The 16,333-nt window shown below is 42.5% G+C and overlaps 1 protein-coding gene across 2 annotated transcripts in view; it reads left to right on the top strand.

Moving 5' to 3' along the window:
* LOC111973018 (ectonucleotide pyrophosphatase/phosphodiesterase family member 1) overlaps positions 1-16,333 on the top strand; it is a 72,300-nt gene that overhangs the window by 32,167 nt on the left and 23,800 nt on the right. For both annotated transcript variants that reach the window (XM_024000143.2, XM_024000144.2), the window contains exons 12-16: positions 5,195-5,303; positions 6,788-6,919; positions 11,196-11,227; positions 11,364-11,491; positions 14,769-14,838. In XM_024000143.2, coding sequence (XP_023855911.1) covers positions 5,195-5,303; positions 6,788-6,919; positions 11,196-11,227; positions 11,364-11,491; positions 14,769-14,838 — 471 coding nt within the window. The remainder of the gene's footprint in view (positions 1-5,194; positions 5,304-6,787; positions 6,920-11,195; positions 11,228-11,363; positions 11,492-14,768; positions 14,839-16,333) is intronic.

Genomic DNA, 16,333 nt, shown 5'->3' with positions numbered 1-16,333 from the left:
AGTAATTTTCTATTAACATATCTTTGCTTTTACTCAAGTATGACAATTTGGTACTTTTTCCACCACTGCAAATGAGTTCAGGAAATGCAGAAATGATAAGTGCAGAAATTTGTTTTGGTTGAAGTTAGGGCTGTGCGATATGGCCTAAAAGTAATATCTCAACAACAACAAACATTTATCGTGAATCGTCCAAAAATCTCAATTTCTTGTTTTTCTCTAAACAAATCAAAAAAGGCCATGACATAATTCTTAATTGAATTTTCTTTATTAAAATTTAAAAAATATACAAAGCCTCGAGGCCTATTTGTGCAAAACAAATGAACTCCACACATCTATTCTATTTTTTAGGAATGTTTGACTACTAGCTGTTTGAATTAGTCATTTATATAATAATTTTGTTTGAAAATGTTAATTTGTTATGATTAAAACAGCCTGTGGTTATTTGCTTTTGGATTGGCAGACCATAGATCGGCTGTTGTGGAAAAATAAGAAACACTAGCCAGCTTCTCTGCGACTCTTTCGCGTGTAGCAGTGTATAATCGCAGCAGGGCTTCGTCCGTGAAATACTTGCGGCTTGGCAGTTGATATGTGGTCAACTGTACCTAGCAGCTTTTTAAAGCCTGGCTTTTCTGCTGTAAAGATTGGGACTATATATTTCGCTATGTAATAGGTCACTGCATCCGTTATCTCCTTCCACCTCAAACTTTTCTTGTAATAAGGGATTACGTTTGAAAAGGATGCGGCTATGGTTGTCTTTTAGCAGACGTTTTGGGAATCGGCGACTGGAATCGGAAWTGCTTACACGGAACCCAAACCGGCTGCGCGCGTGCGCTATCGTGCATACATTTTTTTTWATTATCTCGCTACACCAAACGCGATCACAACAAGCAGGTTAAAATATCAAAACGAACTCTGAACCAATGACATTAATTTGGGGACAGGTCGAAAAGCATTAAACGTGTATGGCAATTTAGCTAGTTAGCTTGCACTTGCTAGCTAATTTGTCCTATTTAGCTAGCTTGCTGTTGCTAGCTAATTTGTCCTGGGATATAAACATTGAGTTGTTATTTTACATGAAATGCACAAGGTCCTCTACTCCGACAATTACTCCACACATAAAACGGCCAACCGAATCGTTTCTAGTCATCTCTCCTCCCAGGCTTTTTCATCTTTGAATWTATATGGTGATTGGCATCTACACTTTCATAGTATTACCACGACGACCGGCAAAACATTTTGTYTTTCAATCACCCACGTGGGTATAACCAATGAGGAGATGGCACATGGGTGCCTGCATCTATAAACCAATGAGGAGATGGGAGAGGCAGGACTTGCAGCGCGATCTGCGTCAGAAATAGGAATGACTTCTATTTTAGCCCTTGGCAACGCAGATGCTTGTTGGCGTGCACGAGCAGTGTGGGTGCAGTAATTGAATAACATGGATTTCTAAATTTATTTTGCGACGTGTCTGGTCAGCATGTTAGTCTCACGCATTCCTCCCATTTCACTGCGTGTTTCAGCTGCAGGTGATGGAAGAGGTTGGTTGTGTTGCTTTTCGTAGCAATTGTCTTTCGACACACAGGACATTCGTTTGCTGAATATCACACCTCTTAAACTTGAACCACTTCCATATTACTGAAAAAACATTGCTGCCCTTTTTGGGGGTGATTTCATCCTCAAGAGATGCTGARCTGCAAGCATTTCGCTACACTCGCATTAACATCTGCTGTATTAACATCTGTGTATGTGACCAATAACATTTGATTTGATTTGAGCTGGCTTCCTCACTTTCGATTTTGGTGGAACTCTTACCGCCGCTACACTTCTCCGGCGTGGTTACGATTTGTGAAAGGCTGTCTAAGCTTGTGATGGTGGACAACCTCTGCACGTGTTGGCACGCAATTAGGACATGATTCAACATTGGGCTGACAGAGAAGAGACAGTGAAATGCTGCATTTGTAAAACGTTACAACATTATAACAGAACCTCAATTCTTGCGATAGAGGCTTTTTCCATATCGCACTAAAACATAAACTCGAATATATCGGGGGGGGAAAAACTCGATATATCGCCCAGCCCTAGTTCAAGTTGATTTGAATAGTATAAAACAATCATAATGGAGAAAGACTCATTGAAATCACTTAGAATGTATGTGTTGCCACCCTAGGATCACTCACTACTCGTAAAGCAAATGTAGAACTTTTATTATTAAAAAACTAAAATACCGTCCAATGTTTTTAAAATACTGTGATATAATATTTTGGCCATATCGCCCAGCCCTACTAGACACTCTAATGTACTTGTCCTCTTGGTCAGTTGTGCACCGGGGCCTCCCACTCCTCTTTTTTTTCTGGTTAGAGACAGTTTGTGTTCTGTGAAGGGAGTAGTACACAGCGTTGTACGAGATCTTCAGTTTTCTTGGCAATTTCTCGCATGGAATAGCCTTAATTTCTCAGAACAAGAATAGACTGACGAGTTTCAGAAGAAAGTCTTTGTTTCTGGCCATTTTGAGCCTGTAATCGAGCCCACAAATGCTGATGCTCCCTCCAGATACTCAACTAGTCTAAAGAAGACCAGTTTTATTGCTTCTTTAATCAGAAGAACAGTTTTCAGCTGTGCTAACATACTTGCAAAAGAGTGTTCTAATGATCAATTAGCCTTTTAAAATGAGCTTGGAATAGCTAACACAACGTGCCATTGGAACACAGGAGTCATGGTTGCTGATAATGGGCCTCTGTACGCCTATGTAGATATTCCATCTGCCATTTCCAGCTACAATAGTCATTTACAACATTAATAGTGGCCTCACTGTATTTCTGATCAATTTTATGTTATTTTAATGGACAAAAAAATTGCTTTTCTTTCAAAAACAAGGACATTTTGAAGTGACCCCAAACATTTGAACGGTAGTGTATGTCCATTTTACTGTGGTTAAAATTCATTAAAATGTTGATGGTAGTATGATAAACTAAAGAAAGTATACATTTATCAAGTTTGACATTTCTATGTTAGCTTTTTGAAAATACTAATTAATGGACCAAAATGCTAACTCAAAATGGATAGGTAGATKCAAAAATGTCATTTCAGCCTGTGATGCCTGGCCTGTACAAGAGTACACCAAAATTACTTCTTAGATCAGTTACTTCCACTAGATACACGAAATGACCAAATGTATGTGGACGCCTGCTTGTCAAATGTTTAATTCCAAAATCATGGGCATTAATATGGAGTTGGTCCCTTTTGCTCCTATAACAGCCTCCACTCTTCTGGAAAGGCTTTCTATTAGACGGGGCTTGCTTCCATTCAGACACGAGCATTAATGAGATTGGGAACTGATGTTGGGCGATTTTTAGGCCTGGCTCTCAGTCGGGGTTCCAATTCATCCCAAAGGTGTTCCATGGGGTTGAGGTCCGGGCTCGGTGCAGGCCAGCCAAGTTCTTCCACACCGATCTTAACAAACCATTTCTGTATGGACCTCTCTTTGTGCACGGGGCATTGTCATGTTGAAACAGGAAAGGGCCTTCCCCAAACTGTTGCCACAAAGTTGGAAACCCAGAATTGTCTAGAATGTCATTGTATGCTGTAGCGTKAAGATTTCCCTTCACTGGAACTAAGGGGCCTAGCCAGAACCATGAAAAACAGCCCAGACCCGTACTTCAGCGGTTCCGTTCTGGTTACTTGTGTGGCCTACCACTTCACGGCTGAGCCGTTGTTGCTCCTAGACGTTTACACTTCACAATAACAGCACTTACAGTTGATCGGGGCAGCTCTAGCAGGGCAGAAATTTGAAGACTTGTTGGAAAGGTGGCATCCTATGACGGTGCCATATTGAAAGTCACTGAGCTCTTCAGTAAGGCCATTCTACTGCCAATGTTTGTCTATGGAGATTGCATGGCTGTGTGCTCGATTTTATACACCTGTCAGCAACGGTGTGGCTGAAATAGCCAAATCCACTATTTTGAAGGGGTGTCCACGTACTTTTATTTATTTATCATTGCAAAGGTTGGCTACTTTGAAGAATCTCAAATATAAAATAGATTATGATTTGTCTAACACTTTTTTGGTTACCACATGATTCCATATGTGTTATTTCATAGTTTTGATGTCTTCACTATTATTTTACAATGTGGGAAATAGTACAAATAAAGGAAAAACCCTTGAATAAGTAGGTGTTCTAAAACTTTTGACCAGTTGTATATATGCTTAATTTAGAGTTATTTATGCAACTATAGTTGTGATACAAACGTTAGGCTATATGTTTCGATTTTTTTTWAATACATTCTAAGGCTGCATGATGCAACTCCAATGCTGATTTGAAAAAAGTCACATGGAAGGCATGAGCTCTGCTTTGTTTGTTGCGTAGGCTGTACATACTTCATCCATCTGTCATTCCCAATTTGACAAGCACTTGATAATGCCTCGAATTTCCCAGCGGCATCCCCCTAGTGTGGCCGTAATGCCTTTCGCGGCCAATGGCCKCTGTGCCCTTGGGCTGAATATAATAATTATAATTCCCTTCTCGCGGCTGTTCCGAAGCACCTCTCACTCACTCAGCTGTGTAGTGCTAGGGCAAAAACCAAAATGTGCACCCYTTAGGGTCCCGAGGACCGAGTTTGGGAAACCCTGGCCTAGAACCTGTCTAACGTTTAGATGTTACAATTGTAATAAAAAAATTGCTAAGGTGTTGTCTCATCCGTTGCATTGCTCAGAACTGTTGACCCAACTCAATAGGTGGTCTGTCACGAACCTGTCTTATGTTCTGGTTGAGGTGTTCTCATTAAACAGTAATTGGCGTAATCTGGTAGTTTTGCCATTTTAGCTAACCCTAGTCTGCAGGTGTTATTACAATATACTAGTCATGTCCACAAAAACACTACAGTGAATACTAGTGTACTACAGTCAGATTCGCAAAAACACTACATTGAGTACTTTAAAAATGTTTTTACCTTAATTTATACAGGTTTTTCTCATTGAGATAATGTCTCTTTTCCAAGAGAGACCTGGTCCAATAGCAGCAGGGGAAGCATACTACAGTCATCCGCAAAAACACTACACCTAATACTACARTAGTCTGTAAAAGTCTGTAAAAACACTACAGTGAATACTGTAGTATATAAATATAATATACTATAGTATTTTTTTTTTCAGGTGGGAGAAAATAAATGTTATTTGAATTGAATGACTGTGTTTGCAGGTGATTGAGGCCCTGCTGAACGTAGACAGATTGTTGGGATTTCTAATGGACGGCCTGAAACAGAAGAACCTACACCACTGTGTCAACCTGGTGCTCCTGTCTGACCACGGTGAGCAGTGTTGCCACAACACACAGTCAGATCCCACTGTACACAGACAGTACTGTATTAGTCTGTGGTCACTGCGATCAAAAGTAGAATCAGCATCCTTAATTTATACACAGCATTCAGATTTAACGGTAGATACTGTAGGATGGGAAAGTGAATAGACTTATTCCTTGTGGCGCAAAGGGCCTCGGAAAGGAAAAGTACAGTACAGGACAAAAGCACTAGAAAACAATGTGGAAGCCAGGGAGGCGGAGGAAATGGACTCATTTAACGTCTTTTGACGTGAAAGATAAGTGTTGAAGTACTTCATTTTATGGCTCTGCTGTAAATCTGAAGGGATGCAATCGTGAGGATCTGCTACTACTCAACATGAAAGAGGTCTAGGGAAGAAGAGATGAAGTAAAGATTTTCCTCCATTCCTTAGTGAACCATAAAAACAATGAGCTCATATCGCAAGTCAGTATCTGCCAGGAGAATGATGACAAACATCCCTTAGCTATTATATAATGGCTACATTACTGTCCTCATAACCTAGTAATCCACTATCAAACTGGCTTATTGAGTCATTTAATTTACATGCAACAGCTTTTATTGTACTAGTAGCACAAATGACATAGCACTTAGCATCGTAGTCAATATTTGCATATTACCACAAGACCCACAATATTTTTGTAGAACTCTTCTATATTACCATATTGTTCTCTAAGCTATAGCCTCTGCTCTGGGGCCCTCCATTGTGGGGGGGAGTTTGAATGTTTACTGTCTGCCATACATACTCAGCCTTTGCTGAGACCTAGCACCTGATGCGTGGAAATCGCATGCCAGAGCAGAAACCGTTGAAAAACGAGGTCAGTGTGAACGTTGAAACACCATGACTGTGAGCTGAGCGTGAGGAAGCCAGGGAGGTTCACAGGGGAGAGGTCTGTGAAGAAGATGCACGCAACATCTGCATTACATGTGACGTGGCTAGTCTTGTAATTACGCATGTAAAGGATGAGCCGATAGCTGCTGGCCGCTCAACTGGCCTTGTAATAAGCTCCACGTTGCAGGGTTGTAATTTTGATGTTGGGTTTGTTGGTTGGTGGGTGATATACAGTATATGGGAATATCCTTTTATTTAGGCTTTTATTTATTTTTTGTCATGAAAAGGTTGTCGTTTTCACATCTGCTTTTGAAATTGATTGATTATGAAATGAGGATGGAATCCTAGTATCAATAGTCAGTGTAAACAATTTCAAGTATATAGTATGCTGACATACTGTATATGAACTTCCTCTGTTGCAGCTTTGTTCTCTCTCTGAAATCTGGTACAGATAAGACCGTGTAATTATGGTGCCGTTTGAAGTCCTATACTGTTGTTTCTCGTCCTCCATTTCACTCTGCTTGCTATTGCTCTGACTGCCCAGTTGCCAGGAACAACAATACAAACAACAGTGACTGTTTTTTTTTACTGTTGACCTGTGTGTGCGCATGTACTGTAATTGCAGGAATGGAGGAAGCGTCCTGCAAGAAGGCTGCATTCGTGAACTCGTACCAGGACAACGTGGATGACTTCACTGTTGTCCAAGGCCCTGCTGCACGAATCCGACCCAAGAGAGTCCCTGAAGACTTCTACTCCTGTGAGTTTTTGTTGATAACGTGTCACTTTCAACTGTCTTCCTGCCCTTACATTGCAATTCCATCCAGTGTTACAGCTGGTTCCAATTTGCTTCCTTCCACTTGGCCCTTACCCTTTGATGATATATAACAAGATGGTGCCGATAGACATGGTCACCCTGTTCATGGCTCCTAAGCAACTTTGCATTACGTATTGTTTTTTTGTGTTATTTCTCACCTTATTAGCTCAGAATGTCCTTTGCATTATTATATACAGCCAGAAATAACTTTTGGATATTAGAGCGGCGGTAACTCACCGGCATTTCGATCAGAAATATGACTTTCCTGAATTGGATTCTTCGTTCGTTCGTACCCCCCCCCCCCCAAGGCAATTCCACTTATCCCAGAGACTGCTCCAAGACAGCCGGCGGAGACGAGGTAGTCCGACTCTCACACCACCCACCGCTTCCGAGTATATTGGAATCGTATAGTAACCAAAAAAGTGTTAAACAAATCCAAATAAWTTTTTTTATAGTTGAGATTCTTCAAAGTAGCCACCCTTTGCCTTGATGACAGCTTTGCACACCCTTGGCATTCTCTCAACCAGCTTCAAGGAGTAGTCACCTGGAATGCATTTCAATTAACAGGTGTGCCTTGTTAAGTTAATTTGTGAAAATGACTTCCTCCTTAATGCGTTTGAGCCAGTCAGTTGTGGTGTGACAAGGTAGGGTTGGTATACAGAAGATAGCCCTATTTGGTAAAAGACCAAGTCCATATTATGGCAGGAACAGCTCAAATAAGCAAAGAGAAACGACAGTCCATCATTACTTTAAGACATGAAGGTCAATCAATCCGGAACATTTCAAGAACTTTGAARGTTTCTTCAAGTGCAGTCGCAAAATCCATCAAGCCCTATGATGAAACTGGCTCTCTTGAGGACCGCCACAGGAAATGAAGATCCAGAGTTATGTTGCAGAGGTTCAATTCATTATAGTTACCAGCCTCAGAAATTGCAGCCCAAATAAATGCTTCAAGGTTCAAGTAACACACATCTCAACATCAACTGTTCAGAGAAGTCTGCGTGAATCAGGCCTTCATGGTCAATTGCTGCAAAGAAACCACTACTAAAAGAGACTTGCTTGGGCCAAGAAACACGAGCAATGGACATTAGACCGGTGGAAATCTGTCCTTTGGTATGATGAGTCCAAATTTGAGATTTTTTGGTTCCAACTGCCGTGTTTTTGTGAGACGCAGAGTAGGTGAACCACGTGTGGTTCCCACCATGAAGCATAGAGGTGTGGGGGTGCTTTGTTGGTGACACTTTCTGTGATTTATTTCGAATTCACACTTAACCAACATGGCTACCACAGCATTCTKCAGCGATACGCCATCCCATCTGGTTTGCGCTATCATTTGTTTTTCAACAGGACAATGACCCAAAACACACCTCCAGGCTGTGTAAAGGCTATTTGACCAAGAAGGAGAGTGATGGAGTGCTGCATCAGGTGACCTGGCCTCCACAATCACCCGACCTCAACCCAAATTGAGATGATTTAGGATGAGTTGGACCGCAGAGTGAAGGAAAAGCAGCCAACAAGTGCTCAGGATATGTGGAAACTCTTTCAAGACTGTTGGAAAAGCATTCCAGGTGAAGAGAATACCAAGTGTGCAAAGCTGTCATCAAGGCAAAAGGTGGTTACTATGAAGAATCCCCAAAATGTAATATATTTTAATAGTTTAAACACTTTTTGGTTACTACATGATTTCATATGTGTTATTTCATAGTTTTGATGTCTTCACTATTATTCTACATTGTAGAAAAAAAGAGAAAAATAAAGAAAAATAAAGAAAAATCCTTTTGACTGGTACTGTATGTGGCAGGGACTCTAGACAATCGCGGATTATAAAGGGGAAAACCAGCCACATCGCGGACACTGACGTCCTCATCCCAGACAAGCTAAACACCTCCTTTGCCCGCTTCGAAGGAARCACAGTGCCGCCGATGCAGGCCACCACCCCTCTCGTGGATTGTGAGCTCTCGTTCTCTGTGCCGACGTGAGTCGGACATTTAAGCGTGTTAACTCTTGCAAGGCTGAAGGCCTCCCTATTAGGGTTGGGCGGTATCCAGATTTTCATATTGTCATACCGTCCTTCTCTCACCCCAGAATATACGATATTACTGGTTTAGTACACAAGGGGGCGCCAAATAAAGCAAAAAAGGCCATTACCAGAATGCTGACAAAATTAGCACAATTAATAGCGAATTTCCATGGTAGCTGCTAGCTAAATATGCTAATGAGCGTAAACAAAGATAAACAAATTGCAAAGACGGGCAATCCAGCTGATAAAGTTATACATACACTACCGGTCAAAAGTTTTTGAACATCCAGTGGCTATTTCCAAATACCCTGGTATACAGCCCAACCCAAATCCCTAGCCGCGTCCTCAGAGCATGTGCAGACCAGCTGGCTGGAGTGTTTACGGACATATTCAATCTCTCCCTATACCAGTCTGTTGTCCCCACTTGCTTCAAGATGTCCACCATTGTTCCTGTACCCAAAAAACGAAGGTAACTGAACTAAATTACTATTGCCCCGTAGCATTCACTTCTGTCATGAAGTGCTTTGAGAGGCTAGTTAAGGATCATATCACCTCCACCTTATCCAACACCCTAGACCCACTGCAATTTGCATACCGCCCAAATAGATCCATGGACAACGGCATCGCACTGCCCTATCCTATCTGGACAAGAGGAATTCCTATATAAGAATGCTGTTCATTGACTACAGCTCAGTCTTCAACACCATAGTACCCTCTAAGCTCTGGGCCTTGTGTTGGAACCCCGTCCTGTACAACTGGGTCCTGGACTTCCTGACAGGCCGCCCCATTTGGTGAGGTAGGAAACAACACCTCCACTGTGCTGATCCTCAACACAGGGGCCCCAMAAGGGTGCGTACTCATCCCCACTCCCTGTTCACCCATGACTGCGTGGTCATGCACGTCTCCAACTCAATCATCAAATTTGCAGACGACACAACTATGGTAGGCCTGATTACCAACAATGACGAGACAGCCTACAGGGAGGGGGTGAGGGACGTGGTGGAGTGTCCCAGGAAAATAACCTCTCCATCAACAAAACGAAGGAGCTGATTGTGGACTTCAGGAGACAGCAGAGGGAGCACGCCCCCATTCACAACGACGGGCCACAGTGGAGAAGGTGAAAATCTTCAAGTTCTTTGGCATGCACATCACTGACAATMAGAAATGGTCCACCCACACAGACAAGTGTGGTGAAGAAGGCGCGACAGCGCCTCTTCAACCTCAGGAGGCTGAAGAAATGTGGCTTGGCCCCTAAGACCCTCACAAACTTGTACAGATCGAGAGCATCCTGTCGGGCTGTATCACCGCCTGGTACGACAACTGCACCATCCGCAACCGCAGGGCTCTGCAGAGGGTGGTGTGGTCTGCCCAACACATCGCCGGCGGCACACTGCCTGCCCTCTAGGAAATCTACAGCACCCAGTGTCACCGGAAGGCCAAGAAGATCATCAGGGACCTCAGCCACACAAGCCTTGGCCTGTTCACCCCGCTAGGTCAGTACAGGTGCATCAAAGCTGGGACAGAAGCTGTTTTTCAGTCTCTCGATCTCAAAGCCATCAAACTGATAAATAGTCACCACGCCCACAAACCAACTGCTAAATAGTGTATGCGACCAATAAAATTTGATGTTTGCAGATCTGTAAGCAATTTTAAATCCCTCGGTCTAAATATGTAAATCTAGGCCTCCCGGGTGGCACAGTGGTCTAAGGCACTGCATCGTAGTGCTAGCTGTGCCACCAGAGACTCTGGGTTCGAGCCCAGGCTCTGTCACAGCCAGCCGCGAYCGGGWGGCCAATGGGCCGGCGCACAATTGGCCCAGCGTCGTCCGGGTTAGGCAGGGTTTTGCCGGCAGGGATATCCTTGTCTCGTCGCGCACTAGCGTCTCCTGTGGTGTTTCCCCCGAAACATTGGTGCGGCTGGCTTCCGGGTTGGATGTGCGTTGTCAAGCAGTGCGGCTTGGTTGGGSTGTGTTTCGGAGGACGCATGGCGCTCGACCTTCGCCTCTCCCGAGTAACTACTACCAATTGGATACTACGAAATTGGGGAGAATCTGTTTGAGCAGAGATGAAATCCCACTTAGTGAAAACCTTCYAGATCTGCAAACATAAGAACGTTGGGGCCAAGGGGAAGGCGTAAAACATGTTTTGAGATGGGGAATGACCCTTGGGTTAACAACCGTGTCTGTTTTCATTCCCTCAGTCGACTATGAAGGCCTGGTAAAGAATCTGTCGGTATGTGAAGCCCCATTGATTTCTGTGTTCATAAGATGAATTGAAAAGTATCTGCTTGCCTTAACTCATGTCAGACAGGCCTCTCCCTCTGCCCCTTCATTGACTCTCCACTCTCCTCTTGCTGTGCATTTTGAAGTGCAGGATCCCTGACCAGCCCATGAGGCCCTACCTGAAAGAGCACCTCCCCAAACGGATGCACTTCGCGAACAACGTGCGCATCGAGAGRGCCCATCTCTACATGAAGCCTGGTTGGCAGGCAGCACTGTATGTCACAATCCAGCTATATATTTTTTTCTGTTTCTCTTTCTCTGAAGTCTATGCCTGATTCTCCCAAATCCCTTACCCCAATATAATGTATTATATCATAATCTATATGAGATGTGTTATGTTTTCTTAAACAGGACATTTAGGGTGATCACAGAACCTTAACTGCACTTTTGACTTGACTCTGGCATTAAGCCAAAGTAACTGTTACTGTTTACTAACCTAAGTAAATAAGTACCCTTTCAAAGTTACTTGACTTAGCCTACTCACGGCTCAATTTAATCAGTACTAATTAGAACTACTTGTGTCCTTCACTTTAAACGTTGTGCCTACATGCACTTTGAAAGTAGTTACAGGTACTTGCAAAATGTCATCCCACTTTATATTTCATTCTTGTTAGGTTCAACTGTCTGTTGCAAAGAGACAATATTCGACAAGACGACTTGGAAACAATGACCCTGACATTTTCAACAGCTGCCACAAATTCTAAGTGATAGCTTATCTTAACAGAATGCGTATTAGCATACCAGAAATTAGATGTGGGCAAAGTGGTTGCCATGGACACATGATTAGTTTTTTTGCCGATGTTTCGGCAGAATTGAGGGATTTCTGAAATAGGAATGGAAAGCTTTTTCCTGTTGATCAGGTTGCCACAACTGAGGATGTGAGAGGCTATTTTAGATTGGTTGGTTTATACAGCTGTCCAATTGATAATCCCTCTATTTGAGTGTTGTATACACACTGTACACAGAGTGTACAGAACACCTGCTATTTCCATGACATACAGTGCCTTGCAAAAGTATTCATCCCCCTTGGCGTTCTTTCCTATTTTGTTTCATTACAACCTGTAATTTAAATAGATTTTTATTTGGAGTTCATGTAATGGACATACACAAAATAGTCCAAATTGCTGAAGTGAAATGAGAGAAAAACTTGTTAAAAAAAATAAATACAAAACGGAAAAGTAGTGCGTGCATATGTATTCACCCCCTTTGCTATGAAGCCCCTAAATAAGATCTGGTGCAACCAATTACCTTCAGAAGTCACAGAATTAGTTAGCAACACCACCAAGCAAGCGGCACCATGAACACCAAGGAGCTCTCCTAACAGGTCAGGGTTGGGTTATAAAAAAAAATATCTGAAACTTTTAACATCCCAAGGAGCACCATTAAATCCATTATTAAAAAATGTAAAGAATATGGCACCACAACAAACTTGCCAAGAGGGGGCCACCCACCAAAACGCACGGACCAGGCACGGAGGGCATTAATCAGAGAGGCAACAAAGAGACCAAAGATAACCCTGAAGGAGCTGCAAAGCTCCACAGCGGAGATTGGAGTATCTGTCCATAGGACCACTTTAAGCCGTACACTCCACAGAGCTGGGATTTACGGAAGAGAGGCCAGAAAAAAAGCTGTTGCTTAAAGAAARAAAATAAGCACACATGTTTGGTGTTCACCAAAAGGCATGTGGGAGACTCCACAAACATATGGAAGAAGGTACTCTGGTCAGATGAGACTAAAATTGAGCTTTTTGGCCATCAAGGAAAACGCTATGTCTGGCGCAAACCCAACACCTCTCATCAACCTGAGAACACCATCCCCACAGTGAAGCATGGTGGTGGCAGCATCATGTTGTGGGGATGTTTTTCATCGGCAGGGACTGGGAAACTGGTCAGAATTAAAGGAATGATGGATGGTGCTAAATACAGGGAAATTCTTGAGGAAAACCTGTTTCAGTCTTCCAGAGATTTGAGACTGAGATGGAGGTTCACCTTCCAGCAGGACAATGACCCTAAGCATACTTATAAAGCAACACTCGAGTGGTTTAAGGGAAAACATTTAAATGTCTTGGAATGGCCTAGTCAAAGCCCAGACCTCAATCCAATTGAGTATCTGTGGTATGACTTAGATTGCTRTACACGCGGAACACATCCAACTTGAAGGAGCTGGAGCAGTTTTGCCTTGAAGAATGGGCAAAAATTCCAGTGGCTAGATGTGCCAAGCTTATAGAGACATACCCCAAGAGACCTGCAGCTGTAATTGCTGCATAAGGTGGCTCTACAAAGTATTGACTCTGGGGGGGTGAATAGTTATCCACGCTCAAGTTCTGTTTTTTTTGTGTTTGTTTCACAATAAAAACTATTTTGCATCTTCAAAGTGGTAGGCATGTTATGTAAATCAAATGATACAAACCCCCCCCCCAAAAAAATCGATTTTAATTCCAGGTTGTAAGGCAACAAAATAGGAAAAATGCCAAGGGGGTGAATACTTTCGCAAGCCACTGTAGACTGACCAGGGGAATAAGCTATGATTCTTGCTACCATGTTGTTGTCATGTGTTGCTGCCATGCTATGTTGTCGTCTTAGGTCTCTCTTTATGTTGTGTTGTCTCGTCGTGATGTTTTTTCCCCCTATATTTTGATATAATTTATTTTTAATCCCAGCCCCATCCCCGCAGGCCTTTTGGTAGGCCGCCATTGTAAATAAGAATTTGATCTTAATTGACTTAGTTAAATATATAGTTATATATATTATATAGCCTAGTTAAATATATATTTTTTGTGATTCCTTATTGATGTCACTTGTTAAATCCATTCAATCAGTTAAGATGAAGGGGAGGAGATGGGTTAAAGAAGGATTTTTAAGCCTCGAGATTCAGAGGGTGAATGGCCAAGACAAAATATTTAAGTGCCTTTGAACGGTGTATGGTAGTAGGTGCCAGGCGCACTGGTTTGAGTGTGTCAAGAACTGTAGCGCTACTGGGKTTTTCACACTCAATAGTTTACTGTGTGTATCAAGAATGGTCCACCACCCAAAGGACATCCAGCCAACTTGACACAACTGTGGGAAGCATTGGAGTCAACATGGGCCAGCATCCCTGTGGAACGCTTTCGACACCTTGTAGAGTGCATGCCCCAATGTTTTATTATATTTTGGGGATTTAACCTTTATTTAACTAGGCAAGTCAGTTAAAAATAAATTCTTATTTACATTGACAGCCTAGGAACAGTGGGTTAACTGCCTTGTTCAGGGGCAGAACGACAGATGTTTACCTTGTCAGCTCGGGGATTCGATCTAGCAACCTTTCGGTTACTGGCCTAATGCTCTAACCACTAGGGTACCTGCCGAATTGAGGCTGTTCTGAGGGCAAAAGGGGGTGCAACTCAATATTAAGAAGCTGTTCCTAATGTTTTTTACACTCCGTGTATAACTCTGTGGAGGTGTGATGTCCTTTTCTATGAATGGAATAATGGTTTTTCATCTCTTCCTCCACAGCCAGCCWAAAGAAATCAAGTACTGCAGTGGTGGATTCCACGGCTCGGATAACGTCTTCAAAAACATGCAGGTCAGGGGAGGAGAGAAGGATGCGTGTATGTCAGCGTTACAGTGTGAAATTACAGCAGTGAATTGAAAACTTTGCATTTTTTGTTTTTGCCTTAGTATACACACCTGGTTTAAATCGGCAAAGTTTGTGGATGAGTTGCTCATTTGAATCGGCTGTGTAGTGCTATGGTAAAAACAAAAATCTGTGCCCCTTTGGGTCCCCAGGACCAGGATTAATTAACACTGCACGATCCATGCAATTTTTATTTGGACGTGACAAGGTTCTATGATGAAGTACTACAGAGGTAGCCTAGCCTGGTCCCATATATGTTTGAGCTGTCTTGCCAACTCCTATGGTCATTATCATGCCAAATGTTCCAAACAGATCTGGGACCAGGCTACTACTGAGGAGCCTCAGTTGGTTGAATTATGTCAGAGATTCTTTAGGTTAAATCATGCTATTGTTGCTGAACCCAGAGGGAACATACAGTTGAAGTCGGAAGTTTACATACACTTAGGTTGGAGTCATTAAAACTAGTTTTTCAACTCCCTAAATTTCTTGTTAAAGTTTTGGTAAGTCGGTTAGGACATCTACTTGTGCATGACACAAGTTTACATACACTAAGTTGACTGTCCCTTTAAACAGCTTGGAAAATTCCAGAAAATGATGTCCTGGCTGTAGAAGCTTCTGATAGGCTAATTGACATAATTTGAGTCAATTGGAGGTGTACCTGTGGATGTATTTCAARGCCTACCTTCAAACTCAGTGCCTCTTTGCTTGAMATCATGAGAAAATCAAAAGAAATCAGCCAAGACCTCAGAAAAAATATTGTAGACCTTCACAAGTCTGGTTCCAAATGCCTGAAGGTACCACGTTCATCTGTACAAACAAAAGTATAAACACCATGGGAGGACGCAGGGGCGGCCAGCTCTAGGAGGAGTCTTGGAGGATCCAAACATCTTCCATTTAAGAATAATAGAGGCCACCGTGTTGTTGGGGACCTTCAATGCTGCAGAAATGTTTTGGTACTCTTCCCCAGATCTGTGGCGACACAATCCTGTCTCGGAGCTCTTCGGACAATTCCTTCGACCTCATGGCTTGGTTTTTGTCTGACATGCACTGTCAACTGTGGGACCTTATATAGACAGGTGTGTGCCTTTCACAAAACATGTCCAATCAATTGAATTTACCACAGGTGGACTCCAATCAAGTTGTAGAAACATCTCAAGGATGATCAATGGAAACAGGATGCACCTGAGCTCAATTGAGTCTCATAGCAAGGTAAAATACTGTAAATAAGGTATGTTTTTTTATTTTAGAGAATTTCTTTCTGTTTTGTCATTAAAGGGTATTGTGTGTAGAATGAGGAACATTTTTAAATTTAATACATTTTAGAATAAGGCTGTAACATAATAAAATGTGGAAAAAGTCAAGGGGTCTGAATACTTTCCGAAGGCACTGTATAAAGGCACGGGACCCTACGACGTTCAGAGCGCTTTGTTCAAATGTTAGCCGG

The sequence above is a fragment of the Salvelinus sp. IW2-2015 genome, linkage group LG14, assembly GCF_002910315.2.
Source record: "Salvelinus sp. IW2-2015 linkage group LG14, ASM291031v2, whole genome shotgun sequence".
NCBI classification, from domain to species: Eukaryota; Metazoa; Chordata; class Actinopteri; order Salmoniformes; family Salmonidae; genus Salvelinus; species Salvelinus sp. IW2-2015.
The sequence above is the reverse complement of the archived record's forward strand: the minus strand, read 5'-3'. Positions and strand labels throughout refer to the sequence as shown.